Below are 11,908 nucleotides of genomic sequence, written 5' to 3' on the forward strand. Positions count from 1 at the left end.
AAGAAAGGACTTGAGATTAATTTTGTAGTTCCTCCCACTTAGACTCAAAGGGATTTACTGCACCAGAGGATACAGGGAGGATGTTTATAACAGTGAATGAAAAAAGCCCAGCCACCAGCTGCCCAGGGCAGTACACTTAGAGGATCTGAAGAAAGAGGGTTCTCCTTTTATCCTGCTTGATTATACGGCTTGACTTCTGACTCCCTGAAAAAAACCTTTTTTTAAAATCCATGTGTGCACTCGCTCGTGCGCTCTCTCTCTGTTACTGTTCCTTGTCCAGAACATCCAAGTACCTCCTTCTCAGTGGGACAGTGAGTAGGACACTTGAAGACTTTTCCTTTCCCCTTTTTCTTTGGTCCCCATAAAGAGGAGTTCTTGAGTCCCATCATAGCATTGTTTAGGATGTTTACTTGAACATATTTGGGAATCATTCTTCTTATCTTTGCTGATAAAACAAAGATTATTTGGTAAGCCATTAGTTACAGTGATGTCCAACATCCACTATCTATTAAAAGGCACTGGGTTTATGTATTCTCTTTATTTACCTGTATTAATTTTGCATTTAAGTGTTTTGAGAATGGTTTCAAAGACAGAAATTCCAAGAATACATGATGAAAGTATTCTTGAAGTTCCAGTTTCTTTGTTCTGTTTTGTATGTGTGCTAATTACAGTGATGGGTTTAAATGAGCCAGTATGTGCAGCAGCATTCCTGAGTTTCATTTCTCATCTTTCATTTCCTCATTGGGTGATAAACTGACCAATAAATCTTATTCCTTCTGAGATAAGGCTTCATTATAGAAAAACAAACCAGCAATACAACAACTTTTAGGCATGAGGCAGTTTCCTTTAGGAATGCTATTTCAGTACATTGTTGTTTCTAGGGAAAACCCTTAATTTTTTCTTAGCTGAACAGATTCTCCTTTGACAACAGATATTTTTTTCTCTTAAGCAATAATTACAAAATACAGTTCACAGGTTGTAACTTTAGAGCTGAACACAAGTGACTTGAACTGGGAAACTGATGTTTTTTATGATATACCATTCAAAAAAAAAGCCTGTTTTAAAGAGGTTTCAAATCTATGAGTCTCCACATCCATCGTAACTAGTTTATTATAATGTCATTTGGCCTACAGAAGCATATTGTCACCAAGGAGAAATTATTAATTCTTTCTGCAGTTTTATATAGATGTACCTAGACTGTGTTTTCCTCCCTCTCTCCCCTCCTATGTGAGAGAGGAAGTTATTTGCACCCAGGTGCTTTGCCATTTTACTGAGGTTCTCCAGGTCCTACTGTAACCAGCTTCAATCTCAGGTTTTCTGCTTCTTGTGCAACCTTATCTGTACTTTTATTCTGACTGACACCAATTTCCTTAGCTGCTCCCATGCTCAAAGAAGGCTGTCTTAAACGGACTGCTGCCTCTGTGAAGCCTGGTTTGTCTTTCTGTTAGAAACACCTCTTCACTTCTATCTACAGAAATGGGATAACCATGGAATTTTGTTTTGAATTTTTTTTTTTTTTACAATCTACTACAGGAATTTGATCAGTCCTCTTTGATCCTACTTTCCAAAGTTTGTGACAGTATCTATGGACCACTTCAGAACCTCAAGAGAAGGGTCTTGTAGCCTTGGTGGTACATAAGGCTGAAATTGCTCTATAGGGACAGGTTATTGCCAGTTGGGCTGCTGGTGCTTGAGAGGACAATCTTCAGCATTGAAATCACATCAGCATGCCCTTGAAAAGAGTTCAGAGTGTGATGCACATCAGCATCATGCTTAAGTATCTTATCCCTGGCTTGGTTGTTGTCAGGTGTGGAATCATGATGGCAGGAGTGTGTATGTGTATGAATACGTGGAGGTGACCAAACACAACTAGCAATCCTGGTGTGTGCTTTTGATTACATTTACTTAAAGTTTTTACTTCTCCAGATGTCCAAATAGAAATTACTGGTTGTACACAGACACTCTGATGTCCAGGAAAGGATTCTATGCGTAAGATTTGGCCTTTCTTTATAAATTTTTTTTTTTTTTTCAGTAATCAAGATTTAAATTAGTTTATCTTTTTTAATTTTTTTTTTTATTTTGTCAACAGTTGCCCAGAGGTATTGCTGAATTGCCTTGTTTAATTAAAAACTGATGATTCCCCTGGCTCCATAGAGCCATTCAACTTGTTTTTAAAAATATGTCTCTGGCTTTAGGTAGTTTACTTGATATTTAACAAAGAACAATCCAGGTCTCTCTGGCTTTGGGACCATAGGAACACCTTTTAGAAGTTTTCATAGGTTAAAAAGCACAGTCTTTTCCTTGGCAAACATGGAGACAACTTTGACCTGCCAGGGATTGCATGGCACAGTGAAGAACTGGTAAACCATGTAAAATACAGTTTTCCAAAAAGCATGGGGGAAAAAAAAAATCTGTCCTTTATGATGTATTTAGTGAGTTGATGTATTCTACAGCCTTGCACATTCCCAGTGCAACAGATACTGAAGGTATGCCCATGGTCTGGGATAGCTTTCATGCCAGGATGCAGTTGCCTGTTGTCGGTATGTCTGTGTGGCCACAGGAAGATGAGGGTTTCACCCAGTTCCTCTACTACTACTCTTTCATGCTGCAGTCTCATCAAGAGTTCTGTTTTCCATGCTACCACTGGGATGTAAACTGAATTCAGAAAAATTCAACAGGTGGTTTGCAGCTAGGAGGATGTGGGAGCATTTTGTATCCAGCCATGCTCCATAGGTAGTCCTCACAGGTCAGCTGCCTGTCTGCAAAGCAGGATTAGGGGGAGTCATCAGGCTTCCAGAAAAATCCAAGGGGTTTCCTCGAAGGTCATAATGAGGAGAGGAGTGCAATGTGGAAAGTTCAGTGATGGGAGGTAGGAAGACATTAAGGAAGATTATGATGAGATGTCTGACTGCACCAGCAATATATTTCCAGGAGAACAATTCTTCCTGACTGCCTCTGGTCGCTCCCCAGGTACTTTGCTGTGCAGAAAGCCTGGTCCTAAACTGTGCTTAAATTCTTCCAGCTTAGCCTTGTTTGACCAGCAGCGCTGCCACAGACATGAGCTCCTAGGTCTCTCTGTGTGTTGTCACTCAGCATTCCTGGAACTGGTTTCTGATCTTTTCATTCTTGGTTGTGTTTTCTTTGGGGTTTTTATTTATTTTTTTTTTCTTTTTTCTTTTTTCTTTTTTTCTTTTTAAGGAGCAAGGCAGAAACAGTTCCAGCAAGTGGACTTAATGTCACTTTATTTGGCAAGCAGTATTGACTTCCTTCCTTATCCAACTGTGCAAAATTGAAAAGATGGTTGAAAAAAAGATTAATTTTGGAGATTTTCCCTCAACCCAGGTTTTTAATGAAAAATCTCTGGAAAAGAGGTTTATTGCTCAAAGACTACCCAGAGCAAGAGCCCTTTTGCATGCCACAGCTGCTGGCCATGTATTGGCTTTTTCACTCCCAAAGTTAATCTTGCTGTATTTGTTTCCTCGGTAGAAAGATTCACAGTACATGTATTCAGGAACCCCAGTGAGCCCTTGAGAACATTAGATATAACTGTTGGATTTCTTTGACCTAAACTCTCTAAATTTTTATTTTTGGATCCAGTTATGCCAGGCACAGGGAGAAGCCCAAACGTAGCCCTTCACCTCACTCTCTGGTTCAAGGGGTAGCTCTGGGGAGAGGTGAGAGCAGTTGGTCACCACCTTATCTTGGCACACTTACTTAGGGAACGTAGAGATCAACCTGCCAAGCCCTAAGGATGCCCAGATGAGTATGAGGAAGCATGTTGTGTCCACTTTATTTTCAATGTAATCTCGTTCCCTTCCACACTCTGCTGCTTTCCAGATTTTTGCCCTCAAGGTACCTATTTTACTGCTAATGTTGTTATAATTACAGCTAATTGGAAGAGGAGGAGGGAGAAGTGTGGGGTTTTGCACTGAAAATAATAACATCTGTCGGGAGGGAGGAAAAACTGAAAAATGGATTTGTGTAGGTCTTCAATGAAAACCAGACAGAAAAAAAAAAAGTCCATTAACTGACATCTTAATTTTCCTGGAAAAAATCCCAGGCCCTAAACATTTTTTGTATTAGCCTGTCCTCAGTGTATACATTACACTAGAAATTATCAGAGCTCCCAAGTAGTCAAGACAGATTTAATTAGCAGTTTGCCATCCCCACGGGGAATGAAAATGTGATTTTTTTTCAGGATTTTTACTGGTACAGCTTGATTTCTGCTACTGCAATGTAACAAAAAGGTCATTAACACACCTTTGAGTTCTAACTCCAGAACACAAGAAGTTGCCTTCTTTTAGAAAAGTATTTTTTAAAAGTCAGCTTGATATAGAGATCAGAGAACATGTTTTAGTTATTCAGAGAACCAGGCAGAAAAGCCTCATATGAAGAGGAACAGGATATGCAATTTAAACAGCTACATGATTTGATAATTTTATTTCTATGAAACAATGTATCAGGATTTATCATTCAGTACCCATTAGGTTTTAAATGGCTTCACACACACTGGATTTTTGTTTTTTTTCCATTTGAGAATGATACATGGGAAACTATTAAGGGAATGTCTGACAGGGGACATAGATAGCAGTCTTCTTGTGTGATAGGTGATGTGGTGGCTGTTTTCACTAAATCATTCTCTTTCCTGGTGACTCGATAATGCATCCATCTGCCCTCTGGAAATATCCTTAGTTCTTCATTGATCATCTAAGGAAGTGATGTAAAAATTTATTCTGTGCCATTTGCTTGGTAGCAGACAAGTGCTACCTACCCTTATTTTATAGAGTCCAAATTCCCTTGCTTTACATCTGGAGGAAAGGAAGCTCAGGGGAGACCTTATCACTCTCTACAACTGCCTGAAAGGAGATTGTAGTGAGGTGGGGGATCGTTTTCTTCTTTCAAGTACCAAGTGATGGGACAAGAGGAAATGGCCTCAAGTTGCACCAGGGGAAGTTTAGGTTGGGCATGGAACAGGCTGCCCAGGGAAGTGGTGGAGTCACCATCCTTGGAGGGATTTAAAAGCCGTGCAAATGTGGTGCTGAGGGACATGGTTTAGTGGTGGACTTGGCAGTGCTGGGTTAATGATGTGACTCGGTGATCTTCAAGGCCTTTTCTAACCTAAAGGATTCTGTGATTTTGTGTCTTTTAAGTGTAGAAGTACTCTGTTTTGGGCTCTGAACCCTGCTTGTACTGAGAACATCCAGAAGGTTTCCTGGATGTTAATGCCATCCTAGTGGAGAGATAGTCTTTGGTTTGGGAACTACATGTTATATCCTGTTTGCCTTTCTTCTCTGGCAGACTCTGCCTGCAGTGGTGTGGTATCTGCTGGTGTGCACCAGCTGGGCAAAAACTTAGTGAGGCAAAAGCATCTTGGCATAACCAAGGTGATCTCAGTGTGTTCAGGTGGGACTTGGGACTGGCAAGGAACAAAAATAATTGAAGGACATCCCCACTGTATAGCTGTATGAGGTGTTTGAATATCCAAGTCCTCTCCTTTTTTTCCCCAAATTATATTATTATATGAATATCAACTTTTGGTGGAACCATGTATCTTCTGCTTCTTGGAAGCACACATCTTGTTAGAGAGGTTTTGTTCTGTCTTTTTTGTTATTTGGTTCTATATGCATGGAATGAACTGAATGCACAAATATCTGTATTTATCTACCTTGCAAAAAGAACCAGTCTGCTAACTGTTCCTTTTCCTAACTTTTGTGGACAAATAATATGAATTTTAGCTCTGATAAACAGTGTCAATAAAATTGCTGATTCCTAATAATGATGCTTGGTACAAACGTGGACCTTTTGGATCAAGTTTTCTTTCACATACATTTGGATGTCATCAGCCCTGTGGGTTTGGAAGTGAATGATGGGGTTACTGTGTAGCAGCTGCAGAGCAATTCTCCTAGGCCAATTCAAAACCCTGCTGGAAATATTTCAGTCTTAATGCTTCTCTTGTAAGCTAAATACTGTGTGCACTTGTGTGTGTGCCACTACCGATGTGTGACAGCTTTTCCAGAGTCTTTAGAAACTTCAGGGAGGAAGTATGTGTTACACTGGCAATAGTGTATTTCCTTTCTTAGACGTTATTTTGTTTTCTTAGCTCGAGTGAGTTACTATCAAACACAACTTTGAACCACAGACACCTACTTAGCTGTAGGTACTATTACCTAATTCTTCCCTCTGTCACACTTGCTTACTCTCCTGTGTGTACCTAATGCTACTGTATACCTCTGAGCACTGCTGAGTGTCTGCTCTTCCTTTTAGAGGCCTAGAAAGATATTTACATGAGGGACTCAGGTTACTAGATCCTGCTGCTTGAACTGTATCAACAATCAGGACTAGGTGAAAGTCAAGAGAGAGAGAGAAACCACCCGTGCACTGTGTGATATCTCTACCCTCTTTTGCTTCTTCACACTTACTGCCGTTTCTGTTGGATTGATTACAGGCTTGTAATGATGTATTGGCTGCAGGGGTGTGTGTGTGTTACAAAATAGAGGGAAACTAATCATCAGAGAGTTGTACTTCTCGGTGTCAAAATAATTTGTATTGATTTACTCTTGCAGATTCATCCTCGGGGAAGGGAGCCCACTGCTGACAGCCCATGACCTGGAGAAGTGTAGACCAATGGCTGAAAGCTAGTCTTGAAGCTTCATTATTCTGATTTGTTCTGGGTTTTGTTGTTTTTTTTTTTTTCCCTTAGCTCCTTATCTTTTCAGTGCACGTTATTTATGCCTGGTGAAATCCCTACAAGGACAATAGAAAAGCAGATCATACAGGGTAGTGATCCTCAAGATCCAGTTTAAACTCTGCTGGGAAGCATTATTGCCCTTTGTTCTGAAGATGCTGTTTGTGCGGCCTGTGAGAATCTGTTAAAAAGCCTTATGAGAAGATGCAGCTATTGCTGGGGCTTCAGAGACAGTTACATCTGGTTTGAATTCAAGAGCTTAGAAGCCAAATAGTAGTGTGATATTTTTTTGTTTAAGAATTATACTCTTTTTTTAATTTTATTTGAGGGAATGAGTTGTTGATATATGCCGTCTTGAATTCTGTACCCTTTTTGTTGGTTCTTTGGTAAAAAAGAAATCTGCTTTGCTTTATTTTTTTAACATGCTAGTGTCATTGTAAGCAGGGTACTGCCAGTGCCAGGCCAGGTAGAAGGTGTCTGCTCTCTTTTTTGAGGCAAAGCCAGCTCTTCTCTTGTTTTGGCTCCAGATGGGTATGAAAAATGTAATCCTTTTTTTGTGTGTGTGTATGTACTTACTTGCATCAGAAGAATTTTAGTAGAAATATTTAATGTTTAACTTCTCAGTGAAAATGGCTTTATATTTCCAAATGATTCTTGTAATGAATCTAAACATTGTGTAACCTCTAACCTTGGAATAAAACCTGGCTTTTAAATGAAATTTTATTTAGACCATGATTTTTTTTTTTTAGAAAGTTATGGTGAATGGGTGTTCAGCCAGCATTACTTGATAATGTACTTGTAAGATTGTCTCTTCCCTTCAGCCTTTTAAGAGGGCAGCTGTTGGGAGACAAGTATCTAAATCTGCTGGGACCCCACCTGAAAGAAGAAACTGAGATTTTTGCGCCCTAAGGCTGCATGAAGTGTCCTGTGTGCTCTCCTTATGGCTCAGAAGTAGTTAATAGGAGTTTATGTTCCCACACAAACAGCTTTTTGAGCTCTGCAAAGACAGAGTCGTCAATTATGAGATCACCTGTGTGTGTCATTTCTGCTTTTGGAACAGGTATTTCCAGTCCCATCAATATACAAAAGCCAGTGCATTAAAGTAATAACCTTACAGGAGTAAACACGTTCAGCATTTCATTTTGGACACAATGAGGAACAGTCCATGGGAGAGGATTTTTCTGCCGTTACATTTTTGGGCAATGCTGCTCTTGCCTACACTGATCAAAGGAACAACTCTCCTAACTTAGAATACGGACCTGGGAAGAACACGAGCAAAGCACCAAGTGAAACAGCCTCTGGAGAGAATTTCTTTTTCATCAACTATTGAAATTGGAGTTTGACTATAACATTAGCTAGAGAATAAACTCCCGAGTCTCTGTTAGAGGGGTAGGAAGTTTTATCTTTGCATGAATTTGGAGCTGGCTTACAGACTCTATAACAGCAGATAGTTTAGCCAGCAAACAATATAACCACGCAACTCCTGATTACTGATTTGGCTAATAAGGGGTGAGATCATGGAAAATGCTAATGCAGTGCCTTTGGAAAATCCAATTATAATGTAACCGAATTCAGTGTGAGCTCTCAGCAGGTGACCAGTGCTGTGGGCAAGGCACCCCACACTCAGAAATGTCATGAATCCTCCAAACAGATGAGCTTCTGTGCAGTTAGTGTGAGAGGCAACAAACCTCCGTTTCATTCACTGCTGCTGTTTTTCCCCAACTAACTGTGAAGGTTTGCACCTTCCATTTGTGGTGCTTAATTCATTATCTGGCAACTTGTGCAAGCATTATCTGGCCCAAGGGAATGATTCAATACAAGCCATTCACAGGAAGAAAATAGAGTTTGCAGGGCTATCTTTTTTTTCTCTCCTTTTAGTCACAGGCTTTTAATGTTTGGCTGACTTGGTCACAAGACTGTAAACCTTCATTCACACAGATACTAATCACAAAAAGTGTGGGGTAGTCCTTGTGATATATGATAGAGAATTGGTATTTTTTAAAATGCATATAGAAGGCCTGTACCAGTTGATTTTCCTTTTGATTTTCTTGTCATGATATATGTTTCCCAAAGGCAGGTGCTGTCATCTGTTTGAATTAGCTTTGCTAGACTCAAACACCCCCAAAGGATATGCTTTCTGCAGTGACCCAGGCAAGTTCGAGGGGGTGAGTTATTTTAGTTAAAATCAACCATGGCACTCATAACAGGCATTTTTCTTTCCTTAAGCTTTGCTGAAACTATGTATCAGCACGCCCAATTCTTCCTCTGGCCCTTTAAAGAGCCTTCCGGCATTTTCCAGTCTTTGCTACATATTTTATTTTCTAAACATTTGCCAGATTTTCCATCTGATTTTTTCTCTTTAGCTTTCTCCAATATTTCTGTGTATCAGTGATGACCAGTTTCACAGTAAGGACTAATGTGTTTGTGAAAAGCCTTTTCTTTTTCTCTTCCTTCTCTTGTAGGAACTGCTCGGGGTTTGGGAATATTGGAATTACTAGGCACATTGCAAGAGGAGCAATCCATCTACAGAGAGTAACTTTCTTTTCATACTGGACCAGGCACTTGCTTGAATACCCAAACCCTTCACAGCAGTAATGAGCTACACCCACTGTTTGTGGTCCCTGATTTCCTCTCTCGTGGTGGCTTGGGGAAACAAGACAAGCATAAAGTGGTTTTCTATCAAAACCTTTTAGCAGTTTAAGGGGATGTTTTCACTTGTCTAGCAGAAAGTCCAACGTGTCCTGCATTGATGATATTGATGACTCAGCAGGTGAGCTGTATCAGAAGTGCTTGACTCGCATCCCTGTGTGACTTTGTTATAAGGACTCCACTGCTATATTAAATATGTTTACAGGGTGATGAACTCTTAGGTATATGATAAGGAACTGGCCCATAATGAAGCTGATTGCTCAGCATGTTAAAATGATGAGGCTGGGGGGCCCAGGCGTGGGTGGTGACCAGCTCTTGGAAAGTCTTCTTGTTTCTGGTGGGGGCACATGTGTTGACACAAGTTTGTACAGATTCTGAATGGCAAGTTATGGCAGCTAACAGATCCATGAAATTTTTTTTAAATAACAGGTTCTAAAGAACATGTATGCTTTGACATGGGTTTCTGTAAACTCGTCCTAAACTGATTTTTTCTATTTGATTGCAGTGCTATATACTAAACATGTGGCAAAGAAATTTTGGTTCCTATGAATAAGAGTAAGTCTTCACATGTCAAGTTAAATTATCTGCTTACAATATGATTTTACGTAATTTTCAACATGATATGCTGGATTCACTAAATGATGTTTTGATTACCATAACAGTAATTATCCAACATCAAAACAGGAGCACATTTGAACTCATGGAGTCATTAACACAAATGAGGTACTTAAAAGCTTGGGGTCTTTGGGGAATTTCTGTCTCATCTTTTTTTTTCTCTTTTTTTTTTTTAATTGTATGGAGTGAGCAGATGTGTCACTAGCATTTTGTTGACTTAGAAGCTTTCTGTTTTGATTCACCGCTACTTTAATTCACAGGTATTTTAAGTTCTGTACCTTGTCAAAAATGTATGTTGTTTTAAAATACTCTTTTTCTTCTGAAGGCCTGAAGTGCTATTGGTGACAATCATGCCAATGTTTATTTCATTCTGTTTCTATAGGTACTTCTTTCTGCTCTCATACATAGATAATGTGGCATGATATGAAGATTTCACTGGTGATAAGCAGCTTTTCTGTCTTTATAAATCACTAAATAATATCCCACCTTAGTCTCAGGCTGTAATTTGTTTTTAGGAAAGATAAATTGTTACTTTGAAATTGCTGGTAGAAGCTGGGAGCTAGTTTAATTGCCTCAGAAACTCTGGATACAAGAGGAAGTGGGCTGGTGATAATTCTGTGGGCAAAGCACATGGGGTGCCCCAACTACAGACCTGTGTCATCCTATGACAGGAAGGACGGATGTCACAGCTGAGAAAGATTTAGTAGATTACAGGAAAAATCCTGAATCACATTACTTTCCTCCTTGAATCCATTCACAAGTTTATCTTTTACTGCATCAATATTAGATTTCTTGTCTAAATGATAAACCTTCATCTATCATTCATCTCCTACATAACATTTCACTGTCCCAGGCTCTCCCAGTTTCTTACGTTTCCTCTTCCCTTCTCTTTCGCATCCTGTATAAGATGACATTGCTGTTGTGGATCCTTCAGCTTCTGCCTGTCAGCAACCCTTCTGTCTTCCTTCAAATCCCTCCTGTAACCCCACTTCCCAACTTCTTCTCTGCTAAGAGAAGAAAAATCAGTCTTTAGACTGATTTCTAAACCTTCTTTACTTGCAAAAGCTCTTCAAATTCTGGCAACAGTAGGTTCTTGTTTATCTTAGTAATATCTAGGAGAAGGTCAGGGCTTTGTTTTCTAGATCTGCTAGCAAGGAATGCCATTCTACCATCCTGTAAGAGGAATTAACATGTTAGCCACTGCAATGTGAAGTGTTATGTTGTTTTAGCCTCATAAATTACAGTAAGAACACATCATCAACAAAAATATTTTCTTCTAAGATGAAACAAATTCTATGAATAGTGGAACTAGAAATGCATGGTGAATGCTGGAGATGAAAGAATGTGCTGTAGCCTTTGGCCCTGGTTCCCCACACTGCAAGACTTGCATTTCATGAGCTCCATCCCATTTTCCCAGCTTCCTACCAGTCATCGCTCTGTCAGCATTTCACTTTACATGACCACAGGTTTTGGGGGAATTAGGGTTATAAAATACCCAAAATTTCAGGTCTTTATCCCCCTCTCCTTTTCTGTAATCCAGAATAGAATGAGAAAAAGCTGCTGTTGTATGATGACAACTTTTGGTCAAGCAAGCTCATCTGCTCCAGCTCCCCTTATTCTTCTCCCTATAATAGACGGGGAAGGCAGCCTTACCCTAATGAGCTGGAAATTCTGCCTTGCCCATACCACCCTGTGCTGAGCTCAGAGAGTATTTCTAATTGTATTGAAGTTCTCTTTTGTTTGTTTGTTTGGTTTTTTTTCTAAAAAAAAAAAGTCCTCACTTTTAAAAACTAGTTTTTGTATTTTAACTTTGTTATGAGAATGACAGAAGAATTTCTCTGATTTTTGCAGATGCAAGTTGAAAGGTCTGCAAGACACCACAGGGTGGAAAGTATTTTTTTAATTAATAAAACACTTTCCCACCAGGAGCCAGGATGCTGGCTAATGCTGTGTTTTTAC

General features: G+C 39.6%; 1 protein-coding gene across 1 annotated transcript in view; it reads left to right on the top strand.

The window, feature by feature from the left end:
* TNIP3 (TNFAIP3 interacting protein 3) overlaps positions 1 to 6,595 on the top strand; it is a gene marked incomplete at its 5' end in the record, with an annotated part of 37,168 nt that extends 30,573 nt beyond the window's left edge. The window contains 1 exon segment of the mRNA XM_008945629.1: positions 6,564 to 6,595. Within this exon segment, the coding sequence (XP_008943877.1) occupies positions 6,564 to 6,595 (32 nt within the window).
* Between the last annotated feature and the right edge of the window lie 5,313 nt (positions 6,596 to 11,908).

The sequence above is a fragment of the Merops nubicus genome, unplaced genomic scaffold (genome assembly GCF_000691845.1).
Source record: "Merops nubicus isolate BGI_N331 unplaced genomic scaffold, ASM69184v1 scaffold12838, whole genome shotgun sequence".
Classification (NCBI taxonomy): domain Eukaryota; kingdom Metazoa; phylum Chordata; class Aves; order Coraciiformes; family Meropidae; genus Merops; species Merops nubicus.